The sequence below is a fragment of the Mus pahari genome, chromosome 18 (genome assembly GCF_900095145.1).
Source record: "Mus pahari chromosome 18, PAHARI_EIJ_v1.1, whole genome shotgun sequence".
Taxonomy (NCBI): Eukaryota; Metazoa; Chordata; class Mammalia; order Rodentia; family Muridae; genus Mus; species Mus pahari.
In genome coordinates this window covers 22,611,443-22,629,106 of record NC_034607.1, presented here as the reverse complement: position 1 = coordinate 22,629,106, position 17,664 = coordinate 22,611,443, and the positions used below count along the sequence as shown (strand labels likewise).

At 38.0% G+C, this 17,664-nt stretch overlaps 1 protein-coding gene across 4 annotated transcripts in view; it reads right to left on the bottom strand.

Annotated features, from left to right (window-relative positions):
- The window catches only part of St6gal2 (ST6 beta-galactoside alpha-2,6-sialyltransferase 2), a 73,001-nt gene that overhangs the window by 14,852 nt on the left and 40,485 nt on the right, over window positions 1-17,664 (bottom strand). For all 4 annotated transcript variants that reach the window (XM_029531425.1, XM_029531423.1, XM_021217892.2 and 1 more), the window contains 3 exons: window positions 11,630-11,727; window positions 7,688-7,789; window positions 5,739-5,913 (listed from right to left, as the gene is read on the bottom strand). In XM_029531425.1, coding sequence (XP_029387285.1) covers window positions 5,739-5,913; window positions 7,688-7,789; window positions 11,630-11,727 — 375 coding nt within the window. The remainder of the gene's footprint in view (window positions 1-5,738; window positions 5,914-7,687; window positions 7,790-11,629; window positions 11,728-17,664) is intronic.

Below are 17,664 nucleotides of genomic sequence, written 5' to 3'. Positions count from 1 at the left end.
TGTAGACCAGGCTGGCCCCAAACTCAGAAATCTGCCTGCTTCTCCCTCCTGAGTGCTGGGATTAAAGGCGTGCGCCACCGCGCCTGGCTCATTACTTTGAATTTTATAAGTGTTACTTACAGTATCATCAGTAGAAGCTGCCTCTGAAAAAATGGATGGAATGTTAGTGGTTTATATATTTAAAAAATTGGCAGTAGTACATTTCAAACCAGTCCAGTGTCTGGTGTGTTAGACTTCTAGCTATATGTTACCTCCTAAGATGAAGAAGGCTGGCTTTTCATGAATTGTTTGGGCACTTTATGTATACTACCAGCAGTGAGTCAGGCTTTACGACTCTCAGTGAGTTCATTCACTCTGTGGGCAAAGAGATGCTGTAGGTGTCTAAGTCAAGCATTCTCATTCTCTAGACAAATAGTCTACAGCAAAATTAATGACTTCATGTCAAGTTCCAACATGTAATCACTAGTATCTAAGCAGGGATGGACGAGAGAAATGCTAGTAGACTAAAACACTGTGCAAAGTAATGGTTCCTTTTGGGTCATCTAAATGGCCCTGTTTGCATTAGTTAATTAATAGCATTGTGTAGCTAAGCAGATGTAAAAGTACACTTACTGCTTCTCTGGGAAGTCAGTACCCACATGATATCTCATTATATCTCCAGAGTGCCTCCTAGTGTACCCTGTGTGTAGATGGCAGATTGACTCAAAATGCAACCTGGTGACTGTTGGAAATGAGTATATATATGCTTACAATGACCTCCAACCATAAGGTTCAGGGTTTAAGGAAATAGCTTAAAGAAAAGGAAAAATTATGTCACATATAGAAATATTCTAATTATGTATTACTATATGATTAGAGCAATGATTCACTGACATAATTGCTCCATGATATCAAGTGAATCAAAAATAAAAATAATCAGCAATAAAAAAGGCATAGAGAGTAAGTATATATCCTCATATCAAGGCTGAGTGAAAAAGAAAACTAGTAGGAGAAAAAAGGTCCCATGAGCAGGCAAAAGAATCAGAGCCACCCACAATCTTACTGTTAGGAGTGTAACAGAAAACCCAAACTAAAGAACCACAGCATGTACGCAGAGGGCCTGGTGTGGACCAGTGCAGGCTCTGTCGTTGCTGCTTCAGTAGCTGTAAGCTCCTAGGAGCCCTGCTTAGTTGATTCTATGGGTCATGTTCTCCTGGTGTCCCCAACACCTCTGGCTCCTGCAATCTTTCCTCTCTTATGACTAATCTTATTGCATTTAGCTATGCTGAGTTTGTTTGATATTACTAGGAAGCCTGCTTTGTTTCTGAAGAGATAGGAACAGTGGATCTGGAGGAGAGGGGAGGGGGGTTGTGGAGAAGGGGAAAGAGCAGAGGCTTCAGTCATGAGGTATTGTATGAGAGAAGAATAAAATAATATAAAATTAAACAAACAAACAAACAAATGGGAAGCAATTATGGCATATAACTAACTCTATGCCCTTTGAAACATCAAAGGTTATTTTTACCTTGACTAGGCATTTAACAAGGAAGCAGCCTGTTTCTGTTTGTGTCTCTGTTTCTGTTTGGGAGTATGGTATCATTTCACCTCTAACAAATCTTTACATGAACCACAGCGGAGTTATAACTAAGTTTTACTACTATTAGGAAGTTATCGTTCTTAGCCACATGAAAATGTTCTTACAAAGGCCTTTTCATGAATTAAAGAAATAGAGTTAAGAGCTAGTAAGTTAGGTCCCTGATTTTATTCTGGTCTTTGTGGATTTCAAAATCTTAATTACAGAGCAACTCAGGAGGAGGTGAGAATCCTGCAGGAGATATATATTACAATGATGATGGTGAGAAATTGAGAGATCTATTTCCTATCTACTCATTTTCCCATGAAATTGTGTTCTGGCCCAGCTAGAGCTCACTAGGGGCATATTTGTCATACCTGGATGTGGTAGAAGCATGAACTATAAAATCAGGAAGGTTGTGCTAGGAAGAGTGAGGAGAATCATTTGGTGTTTTTCAAAATGTTTAAACATTTAGTTAATAATGTTATTTACCGCCTTTCATGGTATTGAAAAAGTTATAGGAGATTCTTTAAAATTATAAAAAGCTGCCTAACATCTGTACTTGCAGCAATCAGGAGTCTGAAGCCGACCACACATCAAGACCTGGACCCAAAATCATTGTCCAGCAAAGCTAATTAACACACTATGCACCGGTTTAGTGGAACTGTTCATCTTATATCTATGTGAGAACAAATTATATTTGTCCAGTCTTCTTTTGACTTACATACTCATGAAATGGATTTTTGGAAGAATAAGTGTGTTTGTTTTGGCATCAGAGAGACAATTTAGCATATCCTGGCACCACAGCTAATAAGCTTGATTCCCAGGATATACATGGTGGAAAGACAGAATCAACTCCTACATTGACCTACACATATGTAGTGTGTGATATACTTGCAGCCACACAGACACACACGGTCACACACATACACACACACACACACACACACACACACAATTTTAAAAGGAAGTTTTTTCACTTACTTTTAAGTAATAACCATGTAATCAAGTCCAAATAGATCAAGAGTTATTTAAAAATATTTCAAAGTAATTTCCAGTTATTAATATGTAATTTGAATTAATTTTAATGATTAACTACAATAAATATTCATATTTTAAATAATAATTCTTCAAAATATTTTGACAGGCAGGATTACTAATTTGTAATGTAGATCTGATGTTTAAAATGCAGAAAACATGATATTAAAGTACTCATCCAGAATTTCAGAGAACTAACAACATTATAGACATAAAAAGCTTAATAAGTATCTTATTAATATTAATGAATAAAAATACAATTTAATTCACTCAATGTGAATATCCATTTAGATTAATACTTATAAATCTTTACACATGTCCTCTAGTTCATTTCTTATTGTTATTTAAAGATTGATTATTTTTATTTATATGTATGTGTGTTTGCCTGTGTGAGTTTATGTGCTCTGCATTCATTCAAGAGCCTGTGGAAGTCAGAAAAGGGCACCAGATCTCCTGGAAGTGGAATTATAGATAGTTGACTGCTGTCATAATGTTGAGAGAACAAAGGTCAGCCTTTCTAGTAACAGGTCCTCTTAGCTGTTCAGTCATCTTTCCATCCCATTAATTATTAATTTAAAGTGCTAATAAATCATTAGCTTTCGTAAACTCTATGGACATGAACTGCAAACCTCTGAAAGGGATAATTGCCCAAAACTGAGGTGTGAAGAAGAGGTTGTAGAGTGCTTCCTTAAGTAATTAAAGAAGCCCCATTATTTCCAAGAATATTGTTGTAAATGAAGCACATTTGTTCAAATGTGGATCACTGGAGAAGCTAATTATGATAATGTGCAGATTTTAAAGCAAGGAGAAAAAGGCTTAGTCCCTTGCTGGGATCTCGTCCCAATGTTGACACAGCACTGGGCTCACCAGGCAGCCTGCACCTAAGCAGATTTTCTAGACATCTCTTTCCTCAAACACTGTACTGCTGTTGAACTACCTGGTTCCTGCTGTGTAAACCAATCTAATAGATTCCCTTTTATAATGTACATATATTCAGGGATCCTGGTTATACACATTTCTGATCATTTTTCAATCCTACATATTTCATAGACACATAAAACAGCATGTATGAAAGTAAAAGAGATTAGGGGAATGAAGGAGAAAAGCCATACACAAGGACAGGGAAATTAATTGTGGAGAAGAAGAGGTATGCAGGAGATTGAAACACAACTGACTTCAAGAAAAATCCTATGTACAAGAAATATGTACCAACAGAAACTTAGTACAATACATGGCTGATTATGTCTAAATTTTGTTTGTCCATTTGTGAGTTAAAGAAAGAGAATATAATGCAGTTAACATCTAGTAGGGCCAGAATGGAAGATTTAATGCTACACCATTTCAAAAGATAACAGTATACTTTATACTTTTTAGAATCTTGTACTATTTAAAGTAAACATACATAAAAAATATTTGTAACACTTGTGTTTGAGCATGGCCATAATTAAGTGATAAGTAAAAGGCAGGTATGAGGTCTGGGTTCTCTCACGGTGTCTATCAGTAGAGAACTTACAGACTAGGCTTTTACAGTTCCCTGCAACTTTGATCCTTTCCATGAGGCTGAGAGTGGGGATCTGAATATCCCAGAAACAGCATCAGTGTCATTGGAGAGGATAAGAGATGGGAACTCCAACCTCCTCCATCTACTCACAATCCTTGGTTTGAGAGACTTCAGAAGCTACCTTCCAAACTGGCTCTCAATGGTTCCTTCCTGCCTCTCACAGCAAGGATACTGACTTCTGTAGCAGAAAGAATACAGGCAGTCTGACAGCGCAGTAGAGATGGGTGATTACAAGCTCACAAAAAAGTGTGATCCAGAATCATCCAGGCAATCTGTCTCCACAGTACTCACTTGTACAAGGTCTGTAAGGTCATACCTAAAGATCATTCTTTCCACTTGCTGAATTCTGTCTTGCAGAAATGTATTACTTAAATAGGTAAGTGATGCAAGACATGCTACACTTTGAGAGCCTATGAGCAAAAACGTGTTCATTCAACAAATACTCTCATTCCTCAGTATCTGTGGAACTGGACCTAGGGCCCTGTGCAGATACCCAAATCCAAAGGTGCTCAAGTCACTTATAAGACATCATAACATCACATATCACTAGGCACAAATTCCAGTGCACTTTATGTATCTCTAGATGGCTGTTAATACCTAAAACAATGCACAGTGTTGCTATCGTTTGGGGAATAATGACAAGAGAAAAGAGTCTCCCGTATTGCCCCAAGCCTAGAGGCTTTCTGGTCATGGTGGACTTCAACCTTAATTAGAAGAGTTCTCCCATAGCCACAAAAGAACCAAAAAACGCAACTCATTGATTTCACAGAAAGTTTTCATGGGAGAGGGAGTGAGATGTGGTTAACATCATTCTACAGCTATTTGAAAATATCAAATAACTGAACAGGAAAACTCAATCTCATCCAGATCAAAGAGGAAGTACAAAATCTACAACAGTTTGGGAGGTGCTCAGAGGGTGCTGCTAAAAAGTAACCCAGGTTGTTCCCATTGCTCAGAGTGGTAAGAATCTCACATCCTTCAATATGGTGAGGCTCAGAGGCAGTAACTACATCTAATGCAGCAGATGTCCTCTATTGCAGCTTTATCTCCATCCACACAACACAGTTAGCCCACTGGGAACACAATGTTTTCTTATCAATTTGCTGCATTTTAGTTTCTTTATATTGGCAGAACTTAGCAGTGAGCTGTGACAATAGAAACACTCCCTATTAGGACTGTGTAATATGGTAGCCACCAGGAGGATGCCACAGCTGAATACATGAAATAGTGGTAGCAGGCCTCAGAAACAGATGTGATCTGCTATTTAATTATAATTAGTTAAAATTTAAATAGTCGTGTGGCTAACAGATGATGCACTGGACAAGAGAGTGAAAGAAAATAAATATAGACAGACCATCAGTGCATTGTAGGGCAGAATAATTGCCCAATCACACAAATTCATACCTACCAGTCAGGAATGAGAATGAGAGAGTTCTGTGTAACAGTTGAAAATTTAGTAATGCATAACTGAACAATGTCCCCTTTGTTGGTTAGTATTTCAAACTACCTGTTACTGGTTCTTTCTGTATAACATGAGTTCTCACCCTGTTTGTGCACCCTACCATTCCAACTATTAGACACACGTACCAATAAAACCAGAAGATGGTGGGTTGGGCTGTATCTTCTCCCTTGTGTTCTCCTGGATAATGTCCCAAAGCTGCCATATGAACTTGGGGTGAAGAATGTAAAATGGCTGAGTTGGGTATTTCCGGCGATGCTGGATATATGGAGTGAAAAGGTTGTAATCTGGCTTCTTATACCACTGAAACAAAATAAAAGCAATTCAAATTGAGTACAGATCATGTTGTGACAAGGAGACAACACTGAATATGTCTAGGATCAGCCAAGGGCTGGAAGGTACTGAAGGACCAGTCACCTGGGGAAGTACAAAGAGACAGCATAGTTCTGGCCCTAGGAGGAATGATGTTGAATCTTTTAATCAAGTCTTTTATTTTTGACTCTATAATTAGTAATTATACAATTTTCCCTTCCCTTTCCTCCCACCAAGCTCTCCCAGTGTTGTTTTACTCATGGTCTAGATAAGAGGTGGCAAGCATTTTCTGCAATGGTCAAAGAGTAAACATCTGAGAGGTCTGGGCCCGAGACCTGCCATGAACAGACCATGGCAGCATGAAAACAGTCACAGCAGTTAATGCCAATGGGCATACTGTGTTCTACTCCAGTTTTATAATGAGAACTGTGGTCAAATTTGGCTCATACTCTAGTATGTTGGTCTCCTGGTACTCAAGCAGTGTGTTTTGAAGGTAGATTTTCCATATTGTACAACAGTGGCAGAAAATACATCATCCTGTAGTTTATGGGGTGGATTGACATGGTTTGATGAAAACATTCCTTTCTTTATAATGGTGGATAAATTATAACCCCACCATAATGACCATGTTGCTAGTACTTTAACCCTGTTTGTCTCTATCTATAAGGTGAGAAAACTCTGACCAGGGCTTGGATGCTCCCCACAGACGAAGAAAAAGGTTAGCATCCCCAGTAGTCAGTCAATTAAAATCCTGCAAGAACTGAAATCTGGGTAAAGAAAGCTAGAAATATTCAGTCTCCATTGATCCTTGATGCTTAGTCTAGGGGTCATAAGAGAATTGAATTTTCCACATAATTCTATTGAGGCCGTGTTCTCAACTTCCAGAAATGGAAATTTGACAGGCATATTTTTTTAAAAAAAATAATGAGCCAGTGATTCTGATTTGTACCACTGGCAAAACACACACATGCGCGCGCGCGCGCACACACACACACACACACACACACCAAACAAAATACTGGTAAAAAGGTCAAGCCTGAGGCTCAAGGTGGACAGTAGCACATACACTACTCTTGATGGCCAATTCTATCCTGGGCAGCTCTAAAAATGATTGATCCCTGAAGGAGTGAAGATCTGTCACTCACATTCATCTTAAGAAATTTGTATGCTCCTGGTTTTGGAAAATCAAATCAAGAACACTCACTCACTAGGGTGAACATAAAATTTTCTGAGCTCAGTTTAAAAACAAAAAAAAGGACAAATAAGCCCACTGGCTTTTCATATGAAGTCCCATCCAACATGGTCAGTTTTTTGCTTGGAAAAATAATAATTTGCCATGGAGATTAAAAAAAAAATAAAACTCGCTTGTTCTTTCATAAAATTTAACACACTGAGAAAGAGCCAATGAAAATTATCCTTAGGAAAGTCAGAGACAATTATTTAAATAACAATGAACAGTTTATATTTTCCTTGTCAAATGCACATAGTTTATTTCCAAAGCCCTTATTACCGTCCTATCACTTTGGACAACTGCCAGTTTGATCAGTCTTATTTTAGGTGTAACTAAAACTTTCTAAGCCTTTACATATGCTGTACTTTCTCTATTTCTCAGAGAAAAAGCATCTTTGCAAAAGATGGCTAGGCTACTCTAAGTGATGTCAAAAAGGTGCATGAAACACTGGTACCTATCAGTGACCTGTTCTTGTGAGTCATAAAACAGAGACACTGTCTGACCAATAGTCTAGGGCATGAAGAAAACACTTACCAGATTAAGATTGGCAGAATAAGGAGCTGGATCCCAGGCTACCAGGATAACATCTTTATATAAAGCACTGTCAATGAAGTGATGGCTGGGGTTGGCCAGAATCTGTAAGCACATTGAGGTGGGGGGGTAGGCAGAAATGAAGATCTTTATAACTAGTGATTGCTTCTTTAAAAGTTTATTTTTAAAACAAGTCACAATTAAAAATAATAATGAGACTAAGGCTTATGTTTTATACTTTCCTTTGTGAGAGGGAGAAAGGCAAAGTATGTTTAAAGTTGTTTTTTTTTTTAACATAAAACAAAAACAAACCCACAAAGTACTCCATTTTTATCAGAACTGCATCAAGGGTGTCTGTCATTCCTTGCGAGATGAAACTCCTCAGCTAATTCAGTCTCCTGGCTTCCTCATTACCTTTGATATGTGACATGAAACAGGTATCGGTAAAGAACAGCTAGAATTGAGTTAGGAGGTGTCAATTGTAGTACTACCTCCCAGGTCCTATCTGATTCTTGATGGGCCCACTAATTTCACCTGCCATCCATCTTAAAAAAAAAAAAAAAACAGAAAAAAAACCTATCAAGTACAGGCATTAAGTAAGACCAACAATTGACAAATGGGACCTCATGAAGCTATAAAGCATCTGTAGAGCAAATGACACCATCGCTTGAGTGAAGCAGCAGCCCAAAGAATGGGAAAAAAATCTTTACTAGAGTGTTTATGTCTAGAATATACAAAAAAAAACTCAACAAATTAAACACCATGAAAACAAACAATTGAATTAAAAATTGGGGCATAGAACCAAATAGTTATCAAAAGAAGAAATAATTTTTAAATGTGCATTATCCTTAGCTAGATAAATGCACATTATCTAGCTAAGAGAAATGCAAGATTAAATTATTTTGACAGTTCATTTTATACCAGTCATAATGGCTAAAACAGAATTGAATTCTAAAAAGAAAAAAAATGAAGGTATGAATATGGGCAAATGGAATTCTTACTAGGTGTTGGTGGGATTGCAAATAGGTATACTACCATAAAAACTGATATGGAGGTTTTACAAAAGTCTATATATAGATCTAGTCTGACTCATATAATGACTTGGGCATACACCCTCATAGTCTATATAATACTATGGAGACACATACATGGTCAGCTATGTTCGTTGATGCTATCTATAGTCACAAAAGTCAGGAAAAGGAAACAACCTAGATGTCCATCAAATGATGAATAGATAACGAAAATACAGCACATATACACAATGGTTTACTCTTCACATGTTAAGAAAAAAATGAAAGTTTTAGGTAAATGGCTAGAGCTGGAAATAACCATTCTGGAGTGAGGTAACCAAGACTCAGAAAGACAAACATTTCAGGTTCTCTCTTTAGATATGGATGTTTAAATTGGAATGCCTAAAGAAGTCAGGAACCCAGTAAGAGATGATGGGAGTTGGGTAAAAGAACATAAAGGACATGAGACATGAAGTGGAGTTAAGTGAGGTGGAGGATAGCAAGGTAGGGTATAGAACAGTGTGTGTGTGTGTGTGTGTGTGTGTGTGTGTGTGTGTGTGTGTGTGTGTGTAATGTGTGTGTATGTGTATATGTGTATATATATACATATGTGTATGTATATGTATATATATGTATATGTGTGTGTATATATATATATATATATAAATATATATATATTTATATATATATATATATATATATTTGAGAGAGATTGTGTATAAATAGAACAATAGAACTACCCTACGATAGTGGGGCAAAGCCTCTTCCAGACACCTCAATTATCAACAAAGAAACCCAGTGCCCTGAATAGATTACCTCTTTGGGATTTTTTTGTCCTGTCTGTAGCTTCATAGACACTGAAACATTATAAGTCATAGCCACTGCACTTGGTTCCTCTCTAGAACCTAATGATGAGACCCTACTGCCAAAGATACCACATACTTCAGTCATAAGGCATGGAGAAATCAACCAGGCACTGAGAAGAGGTTTTATATCCTATTGACTAGCTTTCATGGTGCTATGAAGGTGAAAAGTTATCATCTGGATGTAAACCCCGAGAGCTATAGTAATGACTGGTCCAGTAGAATGTGTCTACTAGTGCAATAATGGCATGAAAGGTATGAAAAAAACAATCCACTCTCTCACTGGATTTCAGTCCCCACCATAAAGCAGAATTGATGCTTTGTATAATCAACACTGTTAGGAACTTATGGTGGGTAGACTTAAGGAGAGGACTATTTAGCATCTGTCATCTAATGACTTGCTCTTAGACCCATAGATTCATGCATCTTTCAATAATCACTATGACAGAAGCTTCTTTTTTACAATAGATTGTGATTAGCACCGAAAACTACAACTGGTGAACAGGGATGGAATACAAAACTTCAGAATGCCCATCAATAAATGAGATATAGATCACACCTCAGCTCCCCAAAGTTCAGATATCATTGTGAAACAAGGGTTAGAAAGAGTGTAAGACACAGACACAGTACATTTCTACATCTAAACAGTGTTTTTCAGATCCAACAGCACAAGACCCGCCTACACAAGATTAAGCCAGGAAAAATTCTACCATAGGGAGGAGGTAGACATGAAGTCCCACCCCAGCTAAAGAGCTATTAGCAACTGACTTCTGGGACGAGAGAGACAGTTTTGTTTTTTTTTTTTTTTTTCAGGATGTATCTTCTGAGAGGCTACCAAAGCTACAGAAGATAGGCCCATGTCCTTGCACATATAGGCTGCACTAAGTGCACTTTGTGGTTTATAAAACAAAACGAAGCAAAACAAACAACAACTCAAACCAAAAGAGGATAATATATAAAATTCAGAGGGAAGAATGGTAGGAGTTCGGGGGGGGGGGGCGTGAGGCGTGGAATCAGGGTGGGCTTGACCTAAAACTAATTGACTTAAAACTAAACTAAAAAATTTCACTTTTATGAAGATGCATTTTTAATTTTATCACATCTTAGTAGTTCTGAAATCAGGGTATATCTTACAGGACACGTGTATTTTAATTTGGTAAGGTCTATAATTTTCTGAGAAACTACTAAATGAAATGTAGATCTTTCCACCAGCGACTATGAATTAAGAAAATATGGCAATTGTTTTTACTTTTCTGCAGGCTGCCTGGTCCAGTGAACAATACAGGGTGATAATAGCTTGTTCTGCAAGAAGTTCACCGTAAATCACTTATCTCAGTTTTCTACATTTTCTACATTTCTAATTTTGGAAATTAGAAATTGTGTGTTTTGTTCTGGAAATATTTTTCTGTAAATTCAAAAGACATTAAGAACATTGAAAAAAAGAGGTATTTCTGCTCCCCACTTAGCAACTTATTTTCATTTTACAAATTTCTAAATCACAAACTGACATTTCAAAGCTCTCATGTTTCATGTGTTTCTGTTTCCTTTAGCACCTTATTCCTTATTTCCATAACATCTTCTGTAATAAATAGCATTTTTTTCAGTTCATAAACTGGATCATGAAAAATCTATGACAGCAGCTGTGGGTAGCAAAACTTTTTGACAAACATCTATCCCTAAAAATATTTACATTAACTATTCCTAACAATATCAAAATTATAGCATGAAGGAGCAATGAAAATAATTCTCTGGTTGGGAGTCAGGACAACATGAGGAAGTATAATAAAGGGTCACAGCATTAGCAAAGTTGAAAACCACTGATCTATAATAACAAAAATATGTACACACAAGTAAAAATCATTTTTTATGCTTAATCTGAGTTTACTTTGGTCTCACTCATCTTTTCTATCGAAATCACATCTAAATTTTCTCTTGGCACTTTTCTTCACTAATTCTTTGTGATCCCGTAAAAATAATGGTATTGTGGTTATGCTAACTATATTTCTATTCACTCATCAAGTTAAATGACTTGCCTACAAAATGTTTCAGTGAAAACACTTCATCCATCTTACCTGAGAATTAATGATGCGTACTGTGGTTTTATTTCCAACATCTTTCTCATAGCCACGTGTCGGGGCAGAGTTAAATCTCAAAACGGCATCATGAGAATCTAAGGGCACATAAGTGACATTTTTTTTTCTCTGTGAAATCACATAATTGAGGGAAAAGGCATTAAAACAAATCTTGCAATATCTGAAACTTAGAAACCACTAATAAAGTTAATGTACATATACACAGATTTTTAGATAATTTGATGCTGATTTGGGATGACAGCTTGTCTATAGACCCTAGTATGGAGACTCAAGAGTCGCACAGCACTAGGGCACACCAGTCAATACCAGCTCAGAGATACAAATATAGTCCAAAGTTATACTTCCTACTAACAGTGACATTTTCTTTTTCAAAGTATACTCTATGAGGCTCACTACTGGCAAAGTCAGCGAATGATAGCATTTATTTGGATGTGTCCCCTTGTTTCTTGGTAAAGTACTATGTGTGTATATCTGTGCACACACATACACAAAACCAGTGGGTGAGGGGTGACCTATTTTGCTTGTTACATTTAGATGCTTGTTATTTTTTTTTATACTGTGTAAAATATCATACTTTGTGTGGTCAGTCCCCTTAAAGTTTTAAAACATGCAGAAGCTGGATCTCCAGGAACAGGTAGAGAGGCTTGGAGCACAGACGCAGCTCACGTGGGTCTTTGTAGCCAGTAGAGCTGAGGTCATGATAAGAACTGCTATATAATCTCGCGGTTTTCTCTTAAACAGTCTAAAAACTGCCTTTAAGTCTGCTTTATCATCTTTTAGTGAAAGTTTAGATTTAAAAGAAAAAGTCTTGTTTTCATGATGAAACCTCTTCTCCCACCGTGGATACCAGGGAGTCCTGGCAATTGGCGAAGCTAGCAGTGTCACCAGCGGTCAAGGCTTTTGTACTAACAGTAACAGGATTTCTTTAGCTTTAAGAATCCTGTGCACATTTCAAGTTTTAACTTGCAGCAAGCACGATGATTTGGCTCTATGAGTGAGAGGCAAACTCAATAGATTTCTGACAACCTGCTTTCTATAAAAGGGTTCTGGCGTTCCTTTCTCAGGGTCTACATCCCACTCATTAAGGAGTAGATGCTACTGTGCATGCCCACTAAAGCAATGATTTCAAAACATACCTTTATAGACAAATTCTGAGTACAGTGAATGTATAAGGGTACTTAGCCCTCTCTCTCTCTCTCTCTCTCTCTCTCTCTCTCTCTCTCTCTCTCTCTCTCTCTCTCTCTGGGGCAAAGTTTGGAAGAGTTGGCAGGCATCAGTAGGCTAAAAGTGGCCTGCCCCTGTTTTAGTGACGAAATCTGTAAACCAGACATATGTAAAAAGCATATAGAACAGACAGTCTATTCTGGCACAACTGACTTTGAAACGGAGACCCTGTGGCCCACAAAACCTGAAATATTTACTACATGGCTCTTAAAAAGAAAAAAAAGTTTATAAATCCCAAGATTTCAAGGAATTTAAGCTCTGTGAAGATAATGCAAAACCCTTGAGAACTTTCAGGAAACTTGACCACATTGGTTAAGCAGTGATTTGAATTTTTTGCAGTGAATTATTTATATTTCAATTAAAAGTACATAATAATCTGAAAATTTGAATTATAAGGATTATATTATACAGAGAAAGAAGTTCATATTTTAATCTTTACCAGAATTTGTTATAGACGCACACACAGATACACACACATGCACACAGGTTTTTAAAAAGAGATTTTATAAGCTCTTCTAGAAAATTGTGAATATTCTTTGATTGTTCACTCATACTTGGTAAGTGGTAGTTTGTCAAGAGCTGGTTGCATTGTGGCATCTCAAAGCATATCAATGAATTTTCATTCACAGTGGTATAGACATGACTGTATAGAAGACATCCATGCACATACATTTTTAAGTAGGGTCTGGGTTTGTGAGCTATCTTGGGGTATCTCTGTGTATAATGGGTGCTTGCCACTGAGCCTGACAAACTGAGCTTGATCCTTGGAATCCACTTGGTAGAAGGTGAGAGCAATTTCTACAAGTTGTACTCTGAACTCCCCGACAACATTTGTGTAGCATGTGCATGCTTGTGCATATATACATACAAACATGCACACAAAATAATTTTTACAGTGTTTAATGAAGGATGAGTGAGATGGTTTAATGATGTTTATATATTGTGATGTGTGATGGTTTATATATTGTTGGCCCAAGGAGTGACACTATTAGAAGGTGTGGCCTTGTTGGAATAGGTATGTCACTGTGGGCATGGGCAGACTCTCATCCTAGCAGCCTGGAAGCCAGTCTTCTCCCATCAGCATTCAAATGAAGATGTAGAAATCTCAGCTCCTCCACCATGCCTGCCTGGATGCTGCCATGCTCCCACCTTGATAATGGATTGAACCTCTGAACCTGTAAGCCAGCTCCCCAATTAAATGTCCTTATAAGAGTTTAAAAAAAAATTTCGTTTTGGGCCAAAAAGATTACTAACAACCTACTTTTATTATGAAGTGAAAAGCAGGGTTCTTTGGCATTCCAGTGTCTGTGCCTATCATTCAGGCTGTCTTCCTTGTAGAAAGTACTATATTTGTGGCTGAAATTATAGGTCTTCCAAAATTAACTTTTTATAAAACGAATTAAAATGAATGGCTATAAATCCAAAAATCCAACTAGCTTGCCACTTTATAATCTATTCTCTATTGCTCTTAAAATGTGTTTTAACCAGTAAAAATTTTGCAATGTTGTTCAATGTTAATTTGAATACTCAGGAAATAAGTTGGGCAGTGATCCTAAATATTGTTATGTTCCATTATAAATCATCCAAAGAGCATAATGGTTAATACACCATGTATCTCATCAGTTTTCAAGTGTGTGAAGCTTCCAAGTTCCTAGTTAGAAGCTTCATTTTATCATTGCAACAATTACTGTCAGTTATCTTTCTAAGAGTGACAGTTTCATTTAACTCCTTCTCTGAGAAGGAAGCTGTCAAGTGTCCAGCTCAGAATAACTGAAGTCTGTCTGTCAGTTTTATCCTTCACTGCTTTTGTTTTCCCAATACATATGTCAAGATTGAAAAGGAAAAAAAATTCGAGATATAAAAATTGATTTTTACCTTGTAAAGCATGGGCCCTAGAAACCATAAATGAATCACAGATTTGAAGTGATAGAGATAAACCCAAAAAGAAATCAAGAGAGACGAGGAAGACACCAAGCAGTTGAGGGTCTTACTAGGGGCTCAGAAGGATTTGGGCACAAGGCTAGGCAATAAGTGTGATACCAACTCCCCAACCATGTCTCCTAGGAAGCCATGTTGCCCAAAGCCATACTTCCCACCACTGTCACACAGTTTCTGTGTCATGGTCTGATGAACACACCCAGTGTCCTAAGCAATGGATATATCAAGTAAATTGGCTATAATTCCAATTAATAAAATGACCCTCATAAATCTCTAGGCATTTAAATGAGGTGAGTGGTTCTCAACCTTCCTAATGCTGTGAACCTTTAATATAGTTCCTCCCATTATGGTGAACCCCAACCCTAAAATTATTTTCATTGCTACTTCATAACTGTAATTTTGCCTCTGTTATGAAATCATATCTTTGTTTTATGATGGTATTTAGGTGAGTCCTGTGAAAGGGTCATTCACCTTTAAAGGAGTTGTGACCCTCATGTGCCATAGATGGGCCATTATTTAGTATCTTACAGTGTTACAAGGCAGAAGACAGTGAATGCCTTGGAAGGAGTGCTGGTCTCAGGAATCACAAGGTCACTTGTGTAAAGGAGGCAGTGGTGGAGTCTGCCGATAGTGAAGGCAGTCAATAAACAGAGCCAAAGGTTAACAAGCTGAAGTCATCTGTCCCTGCCATAAGCACTTGGTAAATATACACTTGACTGCATAGTAATGTATCTTCAGAAGTTAAGGCACTCATTCATACTTAGAGGAAAAGGAGGAGATCAGACAGTAAGCACAAAGTGAATGAAGTCAAGCTACCCCTCTAGAGAAGGCATTTCTGGGTCAGAGTAGAGCTATGCTGACTTTACAAAAGAACCCATCAAGGAACAGCCAAGAATGCCAGAAGTCCTGGCGCCAAGTCTCCATCTAGCTCTTTTCCCCTCCTGACTTGTGCTGAATAGAAAATAAAAATTAAACAGTCACAGCATGCAATTTCCAGACACTGGCCAATAGCCTGCAGGGATAGGACAAAACTATGAATAATCTCTACCAATTTCTACTGCATTTTCCCTCTCCTCTCTGGCTTGCCCATGCCTCTTGACTTCTCTCATGCCCCCAAACCCAGGCTCACATGTGATGTCTCTAAAATCAAACTTCCACACTTATGTTCCCTTGCCTCAGATATCATTGCTGTCAGTTCCTAGAGACCCACTTGCAGAATCCACACTCTGCCCATGGGACATTAGATGCACATGACCTTGGTGATGCTGATTTTACAACAGCTAAACCACACTAAAATAGGTCTACAGCAAACCATCTCCATTGGCACTGCTACTACAATTAGTAATTGAAGTCTGGTTTTGAAAGCACAGGACTATCTATGTACTGCCCTCTTCCCTTCCTAGCCAACTTCTTTCCTGCAGCTGCTTCCATCTCCTTCTCCTCCTTTTCTTTTTCCTCCTCCTCCTCCTCCTCCTCTTTCTCCTCTGTCTGGACCCTGTACTCACTAAAGTTGTGATAATATTATACTCTGTGCCTTGGCATGGACCAGCTTCTGCAGAGCAGTCTATGTTGACCTCTCTGTTCACCAATAAGTAACCCACTGTGAGGTTAGGGTTCTGTTGTCATTTCTATCTTGTTTGTCTACATATATCTCCCTGTATTTCTCCAATTCACAGGACACTTGAATTGTCTGTTCATGGTCTGGATTCTCCACAATATAATATAGAATTTGAAGTTTTTGCCTGTCACCTATTCATCTTTGTGTTTAGCCAAGGGTCTGATAAAGCTGTGGTCAGCAAGTATCTAGTGACGGTTGAGTGACTATATGAACTACTTTCTTGGCTTTCTAAATGTAAAGTTACAGAACTTGCCAAATCCAAGACTTGCTTCAGAAATTACTTTGGGTTCTTCCCCTCTACTCTTCCTGCTACCTCCCATTTTCCACCTACATGACAGTATTCAGTTATCCAGTAACACAAGCCCTAGTCTTTCACTTCAGGACAGTGATGCCTCCTCTCGGGAACACTGTTATTTTCTGGGGTGGGCTTCCACAGCCCTGCCAGGAATTGTTGTCATTTGTTGTAGGAATGACAAAAAACTGTCTCATAACTCCAGGAAAGAATGTTCCATGTTTCCAAAACAGAGCGGGCTATATATGCATACAAAGTTAAAGGCATTTACAATCACTATATTTTTCAAACTCCAAACATTCCATAGGTTTTGGTCTAACAGAATGGGGCAGCCAGAAAAGGACTCAATGGCCATAAAACAAACCCCCGGGCTGGCCTCCTTCTGGAAAAGCAAAGAAGTAGGTGACCTTAGTTAAAGAGCCTATCTGGTAGACTGAGGGTGGGCTATGATTCAGGACTCCTTGGACTGATTTAAATTTTTCCACCATGTGAATTTTGGCAGCCCTTCTGATCTTTGCTTAGCCAATCCAGAAGGTGGCAGTTTAAGGTTAGCTCAAATATGCCCAACATTCCAAGGGTTTTTGTTGTTGTTGCTATTGTTGTTGTTTATTGTTGATGATGTTGTTTTCTGAGAGCTATTAAAGACCATGTAGGTTTGCAATGGCAACTTCAAGTAAGCAGGAAGGAGGGAGGACAGCCCTGGATGTGTACAGGAATGATCCTGCCACACCAGCTTATCGGAGATGAACAGCTTTTTGCTTAAACAAACTTCGCAATGCTATAGTTCTATGACTTAAAAATTCTAGTTATAAACCTGAACCTATATAAAATGAGACAGAACCAACCAACCAACGTAGCAAGTAAACAACCAAATCCATAAGCCTGTTCTTCATTTGGGACATTGCCATTCTAATCAGGAAACCACACCGCTGAAATTAAATT